General features: G+C 40.7%; 2 protein-coding genes across 2 annotated transcripts in view; one reads left to right on the top strand and one right to left on the bottom strand.

Moving 5' to 3' along the window:
• Nucleotides 1–1,001: 1,001 nt before the first annotated feature.
• LOC145553652 (uncharacterized) lies at nucleotides 1,002–12,463 on the bottom strand. Its single transcript, XM_081612418.1, has 4 exons — nucleotides 11,164–12,463; nucleotides 8,537–11,089; nucleotides 4,704–4,767; nucleotides 1,002–1,297 (listed from the first exon to the last, which is right to left on the bottom strand). Exons 1-4 carry the CDS (start codon nucleotides 11,185–11,187, stop codon nucleotides 1,002–1,004), a joined length of 2,937 nt encoding a protein of 978 aa, XP_081468544.1. The 5' UTR covers nucleotides 11,188–12,463.
• The window catches only part of LOC103475290 (zinc finger protein GLIS2-like), a 40,634-nt gene continuing 23,767 nt past the window's right edge, over nucleotides 3,003–19,869 (top strand). Inside the window, exon 1 of the mRNA XM_008426841.3 lies at nucleotides 3,003–3,513. The gene's annotated coding sequence lies outside the window, so the exon portion shown is untranslated. The remainder of the gene's footprint in view (nucleotides 3,514–19,869) is intronic.

The following is a 19,869-nucleotide window of genomic DNA, read 5'->3' as shown; positions in this document are numbered from 1 at the left end:
GGTAAAAACTAACCTCCACAGACACGGATTCATTCCCCAAGATGTCTCTGTGATGAACACAGTGAACACCCTACTACATACAGGCTTAGTCTGCTGACAAGCAAAAAAAAAAAAAAAAAACTTCAACACTTCTACAACTCACCCTGGTAAAAAAAAGAAGATGATTTTTTTTAACAAAACATTTATTAACAATTATCTTACAAAAAACACAGACTTTACACAATTAGATACACAAACAGAAAAAACAAAAAACAACACTCACAAAACAACAAAAAAATATTCACATCAGCAGCTTGTTAAATACTAATTCTTTTTCTTCAGAAACGTTGCACAATACATTCTTGAAACCCCACAATTGCAAGAAGCTATTTAAATCTCCAGTGGCTCTGTGGAAGCAAAATTCCAACCTTAACCTGACCTTGACATTACATTTCCACAGAGCCACGGCATCAAGCTGAGGTCCATCCTGCAACTTGTCACGTCGTGTTTTATAAATAGACATTTTTGCTTCTGCAATTAAATAATTTAAAAGGCGGGATTTAAAACTCGTCGCTCGACTGTAAGGCATAAAAAAATAGAATTAGTAAAAACCACGCTAAAAAGGCTAAAAAATCTCGTTAAAAAATTAAAAAGACTAGTCAAACGTGTACAATCCATAAAAACGCGAATAACAGTCTCGGACAAACTGCAAAACGGACACTCATTTAAAACCCTAGGACTGATAACCGATAAAAACGAGTTCGTAACGATGGTGCCATGAAGGATCCTCCATTGTAGGTCACCTGTCCTCTTTTTTATTGGAGGCTTGTATAAAGTCCTCCACTGTGGTTTCAGTTCTCCAAATTTGCCACTCCAGACACAGCTTGGCCTTCCGTTAAGAGTCCTTCTGTTCACGATTTTAACACAGCATTTGTACAGTGCCTTTGGACTAGCTTTACATAAGTCCATTTCTGATACGTCACTCTGCAGCAGGGGCCCACTGTCTTTCTCGAAACCTGGATCTAAGACCACGTCCGGAAACGGGTCCTTCGGGTCAGGCAGGCACTCTTTTGTTGCTTGTAGCTGCAGGAGCCGCCTCTCCTCAGCCGTTCTTTCAGTCGCTCCAGGAAGCGCTTTACTAGTCTGGCGGACCGGACCCCAAGCAGCAAGCCAACCTCCAGGACGCCAGAGAACTCTGGGCCAGCTACCTGCACTAGACGCTGCAGGAACACCGTACCGGATCTGGACAAGACCTCTGACAGTCCAGGCACGCTGCTGTCGCTGACGTCCAGTTTTGCTCCGAACACTAGTGGTTCTTCTAAAAGCCAATGCAGAGAATTACATGTTTTTGCTCTTTTCAATTTAAAAAGAACGAATGACAAATGGATGAGGACAAGCAACTGTTGCACAAGGTCCATATAGGAAATGAATAGAGAGGGAGTTTTCTATACCTTCCTGAAATTAAGAACTTGGAAAACAGAATACTCAGACATGTTTGGTTTGAGACAACAAAACATGTTTTTGAAAATGTGAGCACAGTGGTGCTTTTTCATATGGCAGTTGCCCAGGGGATCAGAAAGTGGAGGGGCACCCAATATAGGAAATAAAAAAAAATCTTCCTTATCTGTCAGATGTCCCCTGAACAATCTGATTAATCTGATTCAATATTTCAACCGATTGACAGCACTAGTGTAAGCACAACTTTGGAACATGAATTGGGAGAAGATTCATTCTTGTTTTACGGAGTTCAATCAGCGTCTACTTCTCAAAACAACTAAAGTGATGATAATAATTTTGAAGTGTCTTAAAGACTACTAGGAGACAACAGAGTTTGCATGAGGAACCTTTTAATTGAGCTTGAATTTAACAAACAGCTAAAGTCCGACAATGTTTCCTTGTTTCAGCACAAATGTATGAGTGTGTGAGCACAAGCCGCAAGTATTTATGCAGAAGTTGTAATGCATGCAACCGTTACGGCGGTGGGTTGCAAAATAAGGTGGATGTGGGAACCACTGAGTTGTAACAATCCAGGAGAGTTATTTGTCTTACTCTAAAACCAGTCGAGAGTTTCCTTTGCTATGTGTTTGGGAAATGTTTACCTTGTATATCTCCATACGTGTGTACAAACATCCACATTATTCATTGTGTTATTTCCACTTCTGCATGATGGGCTCATTGAAACCTTCAGCAGGTTAGAAATTCTTCGCCAACCAGGGGCATCAGTATATTTTGCAAAATATTGCAAAGATCTAAGAACTGAGTGGATTTGACTGAACAACCAGATACTATGAATCTGAAAAGTGGCTGTATTGCTGTCAAGTGTTTATTTCTGTTAAAATTGGATGATTATAGTTAGACCCTAGTAAAGATTTCAACTTCAGCCAAAAAGAAAAGTTATTGTCAGAGTGTGTTTTTTTATTTTTTTATCCCTATACAGTTTCAACAGGAAGATTAATTTTTGTTAGCCCTCCTTCCCCCCAAATGAATGCCACTGTTTTTGGAATTAATAATAATAATAATAATAATAATAATAATAATAATAATAATAATAATAATAATAATAATAAAAGACAAAAAATACATAGCAGAAACTTTTTCAATTTAACTGAATAATAGTCTGCTCTATGCAAAAAGTAGTTTACCTTGAGACAAACTAAAAGTAGAGGTAAAGACAATTTTATGTTATTTTTTTTGTGACAGGCCAAAAAACTAGTTGTTTTTATAAAGTTTTTCTGGTGTAGTGTTGTACTTTGACCACTAGAGGGTGGCAACGCGCGCTGAAGCAATTACTTGGATACCGAACTACAGACTTTCTGTTAGAAACGGAGTCTGTCTGGGATGCATCTTTGTCGTGTGAATTGTTCCTTTCACATCTAGAGCATTGAAGTGTTTAAGTTTAATAAAAACCTATTTTTCTAAACATCTTCCAAATCGTTTGGATTGAGAGACGTTATGCAACTTAAAGGTATGTATTATTGCCTCCCACTCAAGAGTCAGAGCAGCTGGCGGGGGGAGCGTCTCCTCCTCTTCTCCGCCCTCTGTCAGCCTCCTCCTCTCGGACAGCCTGTTCTCCGCTCCCCGCTCCTCTGTGCTTCAGTTGACCAGCGTCGCAACTGGGCGATGCACCTCCAGGAAAACCTCCGCCTTATTATCTGTGGACGACTTCAAATTTACATCACTCAAACCCGAGTGACAGTTTTTCTTGTGTTTGTTTGCCTTTGAATCGTGTTTCTTCTTCTTCTTCTAATTTTTTAGCAGTGTAATTTTGACAGAAACTATTTCTTTGACAAAGTTTTTTTGTTACCTACCTGAAAACTGACCACTTTATTCGCTACAGAGACACTAATTCTAACATTTAAAAAAAAAAATCTTTAAAGAGAACCGGTTTGCAACTGGTAGATCACTGGGAGATGTTACAAGGAGAGCCACACAAACTGGCTTGATTTTGACTTTTTTTTATTATTATTATTGTTCTCGAAGACAACGACAGCATCTCCTAACAAACTACAAAAGCAACGGAGGCGCTCCTAAAAGGTAAACTCTTTCAATAACACGATCAATAAAAAAGCATAGGCAACTTGACACTTCTCCTTAAATATGTACACATGTAAATCAAGTTTAAAAGTTACACTACACTTGTTTAAAAGATGAAACTCACTTTGGAAATTCATTCTCTCTCTCTCTCTCTCTCTCTCTCTCTCTCTCTCTCTCTCTCTCTCTCTCTCTCTCTCTCTCTCTATATATATATATATATATATATATATATATATATATATATATATATATATATAAATAACCTTGAAAATTAATTCTTTTAAAAAAAGATGACATAAAAGTAAAAATAAATAAATAAAGGTTGATAAAAAAAAAAGTTAAAACCCATTCTGTGTTGTTTTTGTAATTGATTTTGTACAGTTTTGTGATATAGAAAGACATTTTTTTTTATGGAGAACGGTGTCAAACGTTCAGATTCTTTTAGGAATGATACAATTGCAGCTGTTCACATTTTATACTTGCCATAAAAATGACATAAAAAAGGAGTTCCACAAGCTTGTATTCCCGGCCCAGTGGTGTTGTTTCAGAGCAGGATAGAATGAGGGTTATTTTGTTCCTCTTCAAGCGTAAAACAAAACCGAGAAAACTGTCATTCAGATGACTGGAAAAGATTTGATAACACAGCCTTTTCTGAGATTCAGATATCAGTAATACTCAGTCTTCCTAATCTGGGGAAAAAAAAACAAAAAACCTGTGTTGATAAAAAGCTACCTTTCTGGGACTTTTCTGTAAGTTATCATTTTTATACAATGTCTGAATTGTCAAAAACATTTTTTTTTTCTCAGTGCTTCTGCTTGTGTTTCTAGTGAGAGGAATGATGCTACCCATCTGCCCTGCTCCCCAGAAAAAGTGGGAATCACCATAGCAACCGCATTGCAGTTGTGAAACGATAACAGATTTCAGTTTTAGCATTTTATATAAAAGAACATAATAAGAAGAATTCAGACTTTTTCAGGTCTTAATTATCAGAGGTGTGGACTCGAGTCATATGACTTGGACTTGCATCAAGTCTGAGTCTTGACTTGAAAAAATGGCTGCACTGATGATGTCGTTCGGCTTTAACGTACAAACTTCTTTTTTGTCATGCTATTTTAAAACGTACATCTTGTTAGTTCAAGATTGCTGATGGATGGTGAGCGGGGGTCCGGTTCAGAAAGCGGGTTCTGTACCTGAACTCAGGGACAGAACCCTGTCCCTGAGTTCAGGTACAGGGTGCCGCCTTAAGATGTCCGCCTTGGGAAATCACATTGACAGTTTTTCACAGAAATTTATTTTCTGGAAACATAAAATTTAACTAGATTCAAAAGCTTATTGAAAGGACACAGTTGTGCTACCAAGTTATTAATAGGCTTACTATAAGTAAATTGGGAAGTAAACACCTTTGTTCAGGTTCCAACCCAATCTTAGGTGTTTCTTCAACGGTAGAATCTGATGTATGTATAATGGTCGGTGGATGGGCAAACACGGACTTCCCCAATCTTGACATCATCACTCCTAAAAATTTTAACACCTCCTCGAGGATAGCACATGTGAATTTTATCCGCACTTATTCCCAAAAGGCAGGGCGTTTGTTGGCAATGACCTATGAGTTAATCGGCACCACAGAATTCCCCAAACTTTGCAACAAGGTGGTCAAAGCTGGCTGTGTGGGGGCGATTCTTATAAAGCCAGAAATGTGCAGGTTGCAGCCTCCTTGCATCATGTAGCTCTCTAATGGCTGGGCCAGACACAGTTGTGTGAATTTTCCTTAAAGAACCAGAGCCAAGCAATCTCCTTTCCTGTCATTCCTCCATTTGTCTGTCTTACCGCCCTTATCCAACTGCGGGGAACACTCCTCTTTTGGTACATATGGGATCTGTGTGTTTTTGTGCGTCCGTGAAGTGTCAGGTCAATGCAGAAAACAAGATAGAGGAAAAGACAGAACGAAGAGAGAAGCGCTTGGAAGTCAGTCAAAAGTGAAGAAAGAGAGAGGAATGTAGGATTTAGGGAAGAAATTTTGTAGAAGACAGAACATAAATTTTATAGATGTGACAAAATCCTGGGCCAATCAGTAATTTTTTTTCTGCATTTTGCATCGTGTTGCAACCACAAAGTTCAATATATTTGATCAAAATTTAATGTGACCAATGATAAAATTTGGTCTTTAAACTTTTGCTACACATTAGAAATCTACTTTTTACAGCAATACCCCTTACCTGGGGTATTTCTCTACCGGCATCGTACATCCAGTAACTAAAGCTTTGGCCCATTTTTCTTTTCAAAAGTCTCAAAAATCTCGGCTCGGAAGGGAAGCACTCTGGAACAGCAACGTTTCCAAGGTATGCCAAAGAGTTTCAATGAGACTGAATTCAAGAATGATCTTTGATGTAAACCACTCCATTATAGCCGGAGCTGTATGTTTAGGGGTTGTTGCCCTGCTGGGCAGCGAACCTCCAGGCCACTCTCAGCTCTATTTACAGTATTTAGCTCCATCCATCGTCTCGCACCAATTTCCCTGTCACTGCTGCAGAGAAGCATTCCCACAGCAGTGGTTGAACGAGGTGGGGCTGGTGTGTTTGGGGTGAAATTTTTTATCTAATCTGATCAAACTGTATCCCCAACATGACTTGTAGCAAACTTCAAATGGGACTTGTTATATTTTTCTTCTTACCACCCTTCTATGAAAGCCAGCTTTGTGGACAGCATGGTAATAGCTGGTTTGTCAACATGCTGTTCCACCTGAGAGTTTCCAGGTCTCTTTTAGTGGTTTTTGCATTTGTTTCTGCTTTAAACTTTCTCCCCGTTTTGTTTGCTGCTTGGTTTTCAGGAGGCTGTTTGTTCTCTAAGCAGTCCCTCCAGGATTTCTTGATTGGTTGTTGTGACTTTTTGCAATCAAAATCAAAGATTTTTTTGGTGCTACTTTAGGAATATTTGTGAGGAATTTTGCAATATTTTTTCCTAAGTAAACCCCTTCCAAAATCTACATGAAGACAAAAAGATAAACTAAAAAAGCAGCAGTGTTGTTGAAGTGATGATGTGTAAAATCAACTTTTTTTTAACTTTACACCATGTTATAATGTTATTCTCTCATCGTAAACATACCTGGAGTGCTGCTTTGATTCTGTCATGCTTATTTGAGAAATCTTTTAGTTTCCCATGGCAACCGTTGAGATATTCACCTTCAAGGACGAAGCCCCTCTTCTGAGCTAAAGTTTCCAAGCTTCTGAGCTTCAGCGACTCCCCCTGTGAGGGTTCTTGCATAAACCAGCCAGAGAGACACTGAATGGAATCCAAAAATAATCTTAATTTATTACAAAAAAGTTCAAAAATAATTAAACAATGAAGAACTGGGCCCAAAAACTGAGGTCAACATAACAAACTCCAACTCAGGTAGTAACACAAAGAACTCAAGCACAAAACTGACCTAACAAACAAGACATGAGGGGAGCTTAAATAGTGGCTGATCAGACCACAGCTGACACACAAGGGGTAATTAAACATACAAAAACTTAAATAAATATTAATCAATACAACACCAAATCTTTAAATTAAACAAACATTGGACTGAAACTACCAAATAGAAGAGACATTAAAGAACTGGTCAAATTAAATGAAAGAAAACCAAATTTCCCCGTCCCCTGGCAAACAAATGGAATGGCCCGCTGAGGAGGTTTGCCAGCCATATATGGATGTCAATTAGCTGGAGCTCTTCTGTGACCCTCCAGCAGCTCCAAAGGAAACTGGTAACTCAAAACAAATAAATTAATTTGTTGCTTTTAACAAAAATATAAAGAACTGACAAATAAAGTTAACTAAATGCGTGCACTTCAAATAGTTAACTAAAAAGTCAAGTTAATGAAAATTTTCAAAAATAAAAATCTAAACTATTCACTAATTAATATCTAAATTAATATTAAGGATGAACAAAACAAACAGTTACCATTCAGGTCTGTGTGACAGTAGGGTCGGCTGTCACATTCCCCCTCCCTTCAGAAGGGTCATCACACCAACGAGAGAGGTAGTCTGCAGTCACATTCAGCTTACCCGGTATGTGCTGGACTGTAAAGCGGAAGGGTTGCAGAGCAAGAGACCATCTTGTAATGCGACTATTTGTGTCCCTCATTCGCTGAAGCCACTGGAGAGCTTTATGATCTGTCTGGAGGATGAACTCTCTTCCCAGCAGGTAATACTTCAGGGAGTCCAGAGCCCATTTTATGGCGAGGGCTTCCTTTTCCACCGTAGAATAACGGACTTCTCTAGGGTGTAGCTTACGGCTTATGAAAGCTACAGGCTGTAAAGCCTCATCACCTTGCAGGAGGACTGCTCCAATACCCCTTTCTGAGGCATCTGTTTGCAGAATAAAACTTTTGTCAAAGTCAGGACACTTCAGGACAGAACTCTGACCCAGAGCTTGTTGAATGTCATGGAATGCTGCAGTTGTCTTCTCTGTCCACTGGACTTTACTAGGACATTTAGATCCAGTCATATCTGTCAGAAAGGCAGCTCTGGCTGAAAAGTTTTTTATGAATCTGTGATAGAAACCTGCCATCCCTAGAAACGATCTCAATTGCTTTTTGGTTTGAGGCAATGGACAGGACTCAATAGCATGAATCTTGCGAACCTGTGGCTTGAGTTCACCATTTCCAATTATGAAACCCAGGTACTCTGTCTCAGATTGTGCAAAAACACATTTTGCTGGGTTAATGGTCAAACCTGCACTTTGGAGGAGGCCCAAAATTTCTTGTAAATGCTGAAGATGATCCTCCCATGAATTACTATATATGACAATGTCATCGAGATAGGCACAGGCATAGTCATCACATCCACGCAGTACCTGATCCATGAGTCTTTGGAAGGTAGCGGGTGCGCCATGCAATCCAAAGGGCAAAACTGTAAACTGGAAAAGTCCCCAAGGGGTCCGAAAGGCCGTCAACTCCCTGGACTGCTTAGAAAGGGGTACTTGCCAGTAACCTTTGCACAAGTCTATAGTTGTCAGGTACTTAGCTTTGCCCAATCTACTGACCATGTCATCGATGCGAGGAGTAGGGTAGGAGTCAAACTTTGACACAGAATTAAGGTACCTAAAGTCTATACAGAAGCGCATCGTTCCATCTTTCTTTGGCACCAAGACGACAGGATTACACCACTCACTCTTTGAAGGTTCAATAATCCCGAGAGATTGCATCAGCTCCATCTCTCTCTTCAGGGAGCCGAGAAGGCGTTCAGGAATCCTGTAGCTCAAACGTTTTACTGTAGCATCACTTTTCAACACAATCTCGTGTTCAAGAATGTCTGTACGACCTGGATATTCTTTAAATATTTGAGGATTACATAATGCTCTAACCTGAAGTTGTTGTTCACTTGACAGATGTTTCAGGTCAAGCTCCATTGGTGTTGATGAGGGCAGGAACTGATCATCAACAGCCTCTTCCTCTTCAACAGCTCTAATCAGCATGACTTCTGCCCCCATTTTAGGTCGCTCTGTCCACTCCTTAAGGAGGTTCACATGCAGCACTTTGGTGGAATGTGGTTGTTCCAATTTAACAACTTTGTAGGTGGTAGGGCCAAGCTGTCTTGCTACCTCAAATGGCCCCTGCCACTTGGCCAACAGCTTGCTCTCACTGGATGGTAGCATAACCAGAACCTTCTGGCCTGGGACAAAGGTCCTTTGCCGGGCTGACTTGTCGTACCAAGCCTTCTGGTACTTTTGGGCTTCTGCCATGTGCTGCTGGGCCAAAGCCGTCATCTTTTGTAGCCTCTCTCTCATCTGCATAACATAGGAGATAACATTAACAGGCCCCTCCCTCCCCTCTTCTCCAGCCCAGGTCTCCTTTAATAGTGCCAGAGGTCCCCTCACCTCATGACCATATAACAGTTCAAAAGGAGAGAACCCGGTGGAGGCCTGTGGTACTTCTCTGTAGGCGAAGAGGAGATAAGGCAACCATTGATCCCAATTGGAGCCAGTTTCATCCACAAACTTACGCAGCATCTGCTTGAGTGTTTGGTTGAATCTCTCCGTGAGCCCGTCCGTCTGTGGATGATAAGGGGTAGTTCTAACACCCTTAATCCCCAACAGCTGATATACCTGCTTTAGGAGAGTAGACATGAAGTTAGTGCCTTGATCCGTCACAATTTCGCAGGGAAATCCAACCCTTGAAAAAAGTTGCACCAAGGAGAAAGCCACAGCTCTTGCTTTAATCGTCTTTAATGGGAACACTTCTGGGTACTTGGTTGCATAGTCTGTAATCACCAGCATATATCGGTGTCCAGATTTGCTTCTTTCAAGTGGACCTACAATGTCCATACCCAAGCGCTCAAAAGGCGTGTCAATTAGGGGAAGAGGCTGCAGTGGTGCTCTGGAAGGGAACTTTTTGGAGGTTAATTGGCACTGAGGGCAAGTCCTACAGAACTGTGCAACATCAGTCCGTAATCCAGGCCAGTAGAAATGGCGTTTGATGCGAGCCAGGGTCTTGTGGCTCCCTAGGTGGCCAGCCCAGGGAACTGAGTGGCCCAAAATAAGCACCATCTCTCTTGCATCCTTAGGGACCACAAGTTGCTTAAATGCCCCCTGTTGGCGGTAGAGGATATTTTTCTGTAGAACAAACTCTTCAGCACCATCTCTGTGGTCACCTTTCGGAGGTCCTTTGGCTTTCAGAAAAAGAGCCGCCAGACTCGAGTCATCACGCTGGATTTGAGCCATATTTAAAGGCACTTTAAAACCTTGTGGCAGATCCTGAACCTCTTCTATAGATGTAACAGGTGTATGCAGAAACTTTTCCTGTCTCTTTTGTCGACATGATTTTCTAGATTTTCCGGGCTGCGCATCCAGCTCTACATCATAAAAAGGCAGCACACTCAGAATTGGAGGAGACTCTTCTGGCTGTTTTGCTTGAGAACGAGTCACTACATTGCAGTTCTGTGGTGTATGTAGCAAGTCAAACAAAACAGGTAAATCACTACCCAATACTACTGGAAAAGGGAGATTTTCTGCAACACCAACATTCAGTAGGTATAATTGTCCTTGCACTTCAATATAAATATCCGCTGTGGGGTATGGCCTTTCATCACCATGCACACATCGGATAGGGATTGTGTCAGATGTGCAAATTATATTAGATGGAACCAGCCCTCTTTCAACCAGAGTCTGAACACTCCCAGTGTCAATTAAGGCCTTCACACCTTTCCCATTAACTTTCACATCACTCAGTTTCACAGACTGTCCAATACTGATGCAATTGTCACTTTTAAATGGGACAACACACAGCTGAGTGAGTTTGGGAGGGTTTTTTGGACACATAGGTTTTGTATGGCCTTCCTGACCACACAAATAACAAACAGGCACTTTATTGTATTGCCTGGGTGTTGTGCTTACTGACTGGGTTTCCCTTAGGAAGGCCTTACCCACAGCAGATACACCCTTTTGGTGGTGTTGTACAGGTGCAGCTCTGCGTGTGTCTTTAGATGCCTTCCAAGAAGAGTAACTCCATGGTTGTCCTTTCCGTCTAGCAGCCACAAACACCTCAGCCAGTGAAGCCGCTTTGGAAGCTGTTGGAGGATCATGTTCCCGGACCCAAACCTGAAGCTCAGGAGACAGCATACGTAGATATTGCTCCAACACAATAACTTCACCAATGGCTTTCACTGTTTTACCTCTAGGTTGTATCCACTTTTCATACATCTCCTTTAACCTTACGTACAGCTCCTTGGGAGTTTCTCCAGGCTCCACTTCTGTAGAACGAAATCTCTGACGATAGGTTTCTGGGTTAATGTCATATTTCCTCAGAATTGCCTCCTTAACAGATATATAATCATCCACTTCATCAATGTCCATATGCACATAAGCGCTTCTGGCTTTTCCAGTTAGCAATGGAACCAGACGGAAGACCCAGTCATTCTCTGGCCAGTTACATGAAACTGCAATCCTCTCAAAAGTAATTAAAAAATGTTCAATGTCATCAGTTTCTGTTAATTTTTCTAATTTAGGTTCCAAGAAGGAACGAAACTGACCTGAAGAGATGACTTTGCGGTCCCCTGGCAGTAGATCTTTATCCTGTGGTTCTGGATCAGAGTTTTCCAGCTTAGCAGGTTCAGATGTTGGAAAAGTTTGGGCCTGCACTTCTGATTGCAAAAGACTGAATTGGTGTTGAAGAGACCTGAACCGTTGATCTTGGCGGGCTGCTTCCTCTTTCATTGTTCTATTTTGTTCCTCCTGCTGGCTCATGTGGGCACGAAGAATATTAACAAGATCTGTATATGTTGGTTCTTTCACCTCTTCACCCTCAGTGCCTACATGTCCTCCAGATGCTCCTGCTTCAGTGCAATCAGTCTGCTCATCAAGGTCTGCTGTTCCTTGAGACTCCACAAAATTGCCTCGTTTACTCCTTCCTCCACGCTGCATGTTTCAATCATCAGGGTTGGTAATGGGGGGGGGGGGGAAACTTTGTACTCCTGGCTGGTAAGATCCCACTTCTGACACCAAATGTGAGGGTTCTTGCATAAACCAGCCAGAGAGACACTGAATGGAATCCAAAAATAATCTTAATTTATTACAAAAAAGTTCAAAAATAATTAAACAATGAAGAACTGGGCCCAAAAACTGAGGTCAACATAACAAACTCCAACTCAGGTAGTAACACAAAGAACTCAAGCACAAAACTGACCTAACAAACAAGACATGAGGGGAGCTTAAATAGTGGCTGATCAGACCACAGCTGACACACAAGGGGTAATTAAACATACAAAAACTTAAATAAATATTAATCAATACAACACCAAATCTTTAAATTAAACAAACATTGGACTGAAACTACCAAATAGAAGAGACATTAAAGAACTGGTCAAATTAAATGAAAGAAAACCAAATTTCCCCGTCCCCTGGCAAACAAATGGAATGGCCCGCTGAGGAGGTTTGCCAGCCATATATGGATGTCAATTAGCTGGAGCTCTTCTGTGACCCTCCAGCAGCTCCAAAGGAAACTGGTAACTCAAAACAAATAAATTAATTTGTTGCTTTTAACAAAAATATAAAGAACTGACAAATAAAGTTAACTAAATGCGTGCACTTCAAATAGTTAACTAAAAAGTCAAGTTAATGAAAATTTTCAAAAATAAAAATCTAAACTATTCACTAATTAATATCTAAATTAATATTAAGGATGAACAAAACAAACAGTTACCATTCAGGTCTGTGTGACAGTAGGGTCGGCTGTCACACCCCCACTCTGCTCCTTCAGACTAGCCAGCACCAATTGGCCAACGCCTGGTGGAACTGCACATCTTTATATGACCTACTTCTCAGCTCAAGGCTGGTAAAAACATTGTTAAAGGGTTGATAGAGGAGCCATGTTGTGATGATTTCCTGAAGGCAGAGTTTCAGAAAGAGCAGGAGTTTCTTAAAGAGACAGGGGCCCAATTTCAAGGAGTAAATTACCAAGTCAAAATTCTTTTAAGTAATTTTTGATTAATGGATATATATATATATATAGGGTTGTGCCTTTTTGACTTCTGGTTTCTGATGCAATGAGTTGTGCAAGGTTTTATTTAGAGGTGTCAGGATAAATGGGGCTGTAAACTTTTGTCCGTTAAATACATTCTAACTATGTGTCTTTTTTTGTTTCATTTTGCAATTCTGTACCACTTTGTCTTGCTCTATTCTAAAATACATTGTCAGATAAAATACACTCGTTGTGTGTACTTTGGCAAGACACGACAAGTACTAAAAGGATATGAAGGAAGAAAAGTAGTCCCGAAAATTAGACAATAGGCAAAGAAATGCGCTGACAGAAGAAGGTAGACTTTAACACAAAATCAAAACAAAATGAAGTTTATCAGTTAAAAATGGCTACAATGACACTCTGTTGTCATCGCTCTGGAGTGTCCAGTCCTGGTCCCTAACCTGAACCCCCCCTGTTAGAAGCTCCCTGGGTGACTGTGGCCTTCAGGCCTCTGTTGTTTCCATACTTTCTCTGCTGTTTGTACATGATGGGTTCAGCGGGTTCAGCCCAGCTATAAAAGCACCGCTCCCCCTCTTTTTCTCCCCCTGCGGCACAGGACGGAGTCTGCAGGCCCTCCTGTAGGAGGAGGAGGCCCTTTTTCGCTTCTCCTCCTATATAACTCTTTTTTCTTTTTTGACTGTGTTTTCCTCTGCTTCCCCCTGGCTCTCTGGCTGGTTGTGGTAACAATTTTGGGCCCAACCCTGGACCCGGCAGTCATTTTTCTCCTCTTAGTTTCAAACCACCAACTAACCACTGACTCCCTGCATCCCCCTTTTCCTCCTCCTCCCCGTCCTCGTCCTCCTCCGCTGTCTCAGGAATGTCTTATTCACCTCCTCTGTGCGTCTCCACGCTCTCGTTCTGACACGGTCACAACTCCCATCTGTTTGCTGCGGCACCTGAACGCCGGCGTGTCGACGCGGTTCAGCGAATGCGCACGTTTCGAGATACTCAGAGACCCCACCGCACCCCTTCCATCAGCTTGTACCGACCACCTGCGAGGGCATATACACATACACACACATCCATAAACCTCTCTTTCTTCTCCCTCTCTTTTCCATTATCCTCCAGAGAGCCCAGAGACGGGGTCTTCGCTTCCAAACCAAACACAGACCGAATTCCAAAAACCCCAACTCAACACCCCCTTCCTCCATCTCGCCCTCCCACCCCTTCATATTTGCCTCTCCACTCCCTACCCATTCCTGGCCTGTTGGTCTTCTCCTTCTTCTTTTAAATCTAAAGTATAAAATAACAATCCGTCTTTTCATTGTTTTGAAAGCAGATAAGAAAATCCACTTTTCAAACCTTTGGCAGTGATTCCCCCACAGAAAGGAGGAGGTATAATCCCATATGTGAATGGCGGTTTGTCATCTGGAGCAACAGCAAACAACTACCATAGCTGAAAACATAAAACGGATTGTTTTATTGACCAAAAAAACAACAACACTTTTTTAACTGTCAAAAGAATGCCTGGACGCATACTGGCAACCCACCAAAAGGAACGGAGTGAGCGCTCTTACTTTCCACCCAAAGATCCTAAGCTTGACATGTGGGTGAGAGCTATGGAAGTAGAGGGCAGATTTCTCCTCACCCATCAAAAATCAAAAACATCATCTCCCTTCACAACTTTTTTTTTGAAACAGTCTGGTTCTGGCCTAAGTTGAAGGCAGGATACCCAAACTGAGCGATGTGGTTCAAGCTCTAGTACTTGCGTTTCCATTGGCCATAACATTGCGCGATTTGACCTTCTGAAAATAAATTCGCTTAATGGAAACGCACCAATTTTAAAAAAGAAAACAAAAACAAAACTCATTTGTCCATAAAAAGATTTGGCACTAGGACGAGGTTTGGGTTTTTTGGCCGTATTGAAGGTGGCTTATCTTACAAAATTACAATGAAAACACGTTTCCACGACATGATCCACAACTGGATGTTGCTACTGCCGCATACTGCCGCAAACCACAAAGAATAAGAAGACGATAGGAAGTAGTTGGAGGATGATGAGGGTTTTTGATGACTTGTCATGTGAACAAACTCATTCATTCGCTTTCATGAATAGCAGTCACTGCACTGGACAGATATATAAAAGCCCTTTTCTTGTGGATCTTTTTGCTATAAATGCACACAGACCACGGAAATGGAAACCAGCGCCTCATACAATACACTGCCAACTACTGGCCATCTGCTGCAAGTGCAAGAAATTATTTGTTAAATCCAATTTGGCAGACAAACGAAAAAGCAATGCAGGAATATCCAGTCCCTACTGTAGAGGATTTTTGCTGGTAAAATTTTTTTTTATGGCATCAAGTAACCCCTGGAGACTAAGGTTACTGATGTATTTTCAAAATAACAACTTTGAAAAAAATCCCAGAAAATTTTTTATTTTTTACAATTGTTTTGTAAAAATCCATCCATCCATCCATCCATCCATCCATCCATCCATCCATCCATCCATCCATCCATCCATCCATCCATCCATCCATCCATCCATCCATCCATCCATCCATCTCATTTAATGGAGTCTTTTTCTTTAACCTTCGTCTACGTTTCCTAACTGAAAGCAAGACGGACAGGCTACAGTACACAGCTGGGATTGGTTATTATTTACTTGCTTGGCACACACACATTCACGAGGAGACCCACACACACACGCACACACGCACACACACACACACACACACGCGCACGCGCACACAGAGTGAAAATAAATTGGGTGAATCTGCTCTGCAGAGAGGAATGTGAGACACATGTGTTTATGTGTTCTGGGTCTGGATGACAGAAGGAATGAAAGAGGGATGCTAGGAAATAAAAAAAGAGAGAGAAATACAGAAAGAGAAAAACACAAAGGCAAACCTGAATGGAAGAGGAAAGAAAATACTGCAACAACTGCGTTCGCGTCCGCCATTCAGACTATTCCTGGCCTTGTTTGGCTCCGATCGATCGATGGAAAGATTTACTTGTTCATTCCGGTTTTTATTTCCTTAACTTTTCCATTTTCAACGCAACGACATTGTGTTTTTTTATATTTGTCTCCCCTCATTCTCTTCTTTATATCTTAATTTTTGTTACTTTCCCCCCAAAAACATGCAAAGGCTGTGAATAAAAGCATCAGTGGCTGGGAAATAACTATTACTCCACTAATTGTAAGAAAAGCTGCAGGAGATGGAAGGCGACTTCTGATCTGTCTGACCAATGGTGGCAAAGAAACATCAATGGTCTTTTTTAGATGTGTTGCTGAGAGAGAGACAGAGAGAGAGAGAGAGAGAGAGAGAGAGAGAGAGAGAGAGAGAGAAAAAACCCACCCAGCAATAATGTGATTTAATTTCCTTTTAAGAGAAAATTCATTTTAAGAACAGAAATAAATAAAGGTCTGCTGTTGTTTCTGGTCACATAAGTGTTTTTGTGAGAGTTGTTGCAGTCTGTGATCATTTTCAGCTCTTTAGATGCAACCGTTTGATACTGAGCAGAATTCAGATTCTAACTTTCGCTTTTTAAACGTTCGCTAAAAGCAGCCGCATTAATGCCTCCTGCACATTTTCACCGCTTTTCCCACAAGCATTCATTTACTTTATTGGGATTTTGTGGTGATGGAGCAACACAAGTTAGTGCACAATAGGAAAATGGAAGGAAAATGATGCAATGTTTTCAGCCATCTTAAAAAAAAAAATCTGGAAAAACTGCTTTTGTGCATTTCTGTTTTCTCTCTCTGAGCTTCACACGCCTGTAGAGATAATTTTTTATAGATTTTTTTTCATATTCCTCAAGTGTTCTCATTTACACCGGGGTCAGTTCGATTCAGTTTGTTTACATGGCGTCAATTCACAACATGTCATCTGGAGGTACTTTACAAAACAAAGAAGAAGAAAAGATTGAATTGGATTTGAGCATATCTGTGTGATTCTCTCCATCCATCTTCCCATCAACTCTTATTAGTTTTCATGTCTCTAGGAAAACGCAGCATAATCCTGCCACCGCCATGTTTCACCTCGGAGGCGTTTTGGAGAAACAAAAGTGTCATTTTGGTACCAGAGTAACATATTTTGAAAACTATTTATAATTTTCCTCCCACTACAATTATGCACAACATTGTGTTGGTTTATCAAACTAGATTTCTTCAAAAAAAAAAAAAAAAAAAAAACATTGTTGTGACACAATGCGGAAAACATAGGTATGTCACTTAAAAGTAGGGAAACTTTTGCAAGACACAAAATAATTTATTAGAGGTTGAGGAACTACTGAATAAGTGGAAAAGCAACTGTAAAATATAGGGCATTTTCTTTTCTTTTTAAAAAAATACTGCCTGTTACCTTTTATTTCTGAGAAGTTTCAATCCAGATTTAGACACTGATCGTTGCCAAGACAAAATGGCTCAAGCTGTCATGTCATGGTCTAACTTCTGATTGTTGTAATCATGCAAAACAGTATAAATATAACCCGAGATAGATTAGTTTATTCAAAAAAATACAATTTTTTCAGACAACAGTAGCTGTGTTTCCATTACAAATGTGTGAGAAAATCTTTGCCAATATTTCTCTAATGTCTTTGCAACTGTGGTGTTTCCATTAAATAAGGAATCCAAATAAAAACACATGAATGAGTTTGTTCATGTGATAAGCCATTTAAAAAAATGCAACATTATCTTCCGTTTACTTCATGTCTTCTTTTTTTGGTGTGGTTTGCGCCAGTAGGAACATCCAGTTGTTGATCATGTGACTCATGTGATTCCATCGCAGATTAGCAAAATAAACCAACTTTGACATGGCGAAAAAAAGAAAAGGTACGTCATTGCAGCAGCAACATTTTTTATCAAACAATATTGTCGTGTTTCCATTAAGCAAATTTATTTTCAAAGTGTCAGATTATATGGTCAGTGGGAACGCAGCTGGAGTTAGTTAGGGTTCTGTGCTTGGATCAATAAGTTTTTGCTTTTTACACATAACATCCTTACATTATGTTATCTAACAGATCTAATCTGATCCCAACGCCAAAACATTTGATCAAAAAGTGAGAGGTTTTTCCGAAATTGGCACGTTTCAGTTAAGTGGATTTATTTTCAAAATGTCAGCTTATATGGCCAGTGAAAATGCAACCAGACACAATAATGGAGTTGAGCAGGGTTCTGTGCTTAGATCAACGATCAACACTGTTTGTTTTATACATCACATCCTTACATTATATTTACATTATATTACCAAACATAATAGTATACATGTGTATTTTTGTCCATGTGATCCTACAATCTATAATTTACTTTTATGTAGTTAGTAATGGCTTTTAGTAACCCCTCTAACTTGTGCCGCTGTGTGGGTCTGCGGCGTCACGTTACATAACAAAGTGGCCACCACTCCTTGATCTGCTCTCTCCATCCACATCACATTTCCCTTTTCACCGTCGGCATCCACGTCCTGGTGCTTGTGTGTCTCTCTGTGGCCCTTTCCTGCGCTCTCACCTCCAGTCAGTCGAGGCAGATGGTCGCCTTTCCTGAGTCTGCTCCGTGCTTTTATGTTCGTCTGTGTCTCTTTCCTGTCCTCGCCGCCGCAGCTGGTTGATGAAGACGGGGTCCTTTCCGAGTCGGGTTCTCCTGGAGGTTTCTTCCTGTTAGAAGGGAGTACTAGTTTTTTTGTTTTTTTTGTACTATTGCCTGTCAGCTTAAGCACATGAGTGATGGTTGACCAATCTGACGCTGCTAATTTCCTTACCCGTTGCACGTCTTAAAAGCCCCCATATCGACCTTGGGTCTGTTGAATTACGCGGAGTCTCACGGGGTTAAATCGAGCAAGAGAATGAATAGAGGTGTGTTGGATTTATTTGGTTAAATACACAGAAGACGGGGAAAAAAACAGATAATGAGCAGAACAGGAACAGAAATGCATGAAAAGCAATGAGTCAACATGTGCTGTTTTTTTGTGGATAGCTTAATTGACAATAAAGATTATTATCGTCATTGTGCTTTGATATTCTGGTGAGAAATCTCTTTGTTTCCTCATTCGGGTCTTTTTTTATGCCCAATTTGAAGCGTTACTGAAAACCGTACACTTCAGTGCGGAGCGCTGCTGCCTGGTTGAGCTAAAACAGAACGAATGGGGCCATGATGTGCGTGTCGCCAAGGTCCAGGCGGCTAGCGTCACGCTGTTGACTCTGGTTCTGATGTTTTCTCGACTCTCTTTGTTGTGGTGTTGTGGTGTTGGATGTCCTGCCATTTAAGAGTTACATGCTGGAACACCGAGCTCCTTAGCTTAGTTCATGAACTTTTTGCATCTAAACAGGTTAAAAATACTGAAATGCTCACGATTTAAGTTTTCAATAAATATGCGTAAATATTTTTATGTCCTCATGTGGCTATGAGGTCCAGTCTGTGTTGTCATTAGGTGAAGTCATAGATTCCAATGGTTGCATGTGGACTACCTTTTGTGGCAGTAGAAAATAAACTGTTTTATTCCTTTAGTAAGCATAAAAATTGGCTTCCTGTGTGGTCGTCCATTTACCTCTGAAGTCAGAGCTTTAATGTGGGAATGTCAATAAACTCAACTGTATATTAGTTCAAAGTTCAGAAGCCGGTGGGATTTGCTCTGAGCAACAACCAGGCTAACCACCATTAGCAAGACAAGCTAATAGTTATTGCCTTTGGTGTACTTTCAAACGCAGCAGCGACGCGTTTGATCAAATGAATTTTGCAGTTTGGAATATTTTAGTGAGAAACAACAGTTAGAAGTGCAAAGAAACAGTTTTTTGCCCATGTCTCTGTTTTCATTTGATAGAGGTGGCCATGTTTCATTTCGAAGGTTCTGGTTGTCAAGAATTAAATTTTCCCCCTCAGAACACCAACATCTAGAGATGTGGGTGTCCTTTTGTTATTTGTCCAAAG

Source organism: Poecilia reticulata, chromosome 1 (genome assembly GCF_904066995.2).
Source record: "Poecilia reticulata chromosome 1, P_reticulata-male-v2, whole genome shotgun sequence".
In the NCBI taxonomy this organism is placed as follows: Eukaryota; Metazoa; Chordata; class Actinopteri; order Cyprinodontiformes; family Poeciliidae; genus Poecilia; species Poecilia reticulata.
Note: the sequence above shows the minus strand (reverse complement) of the source record. Positions and strands in the feature narration are given on the sequence as shown.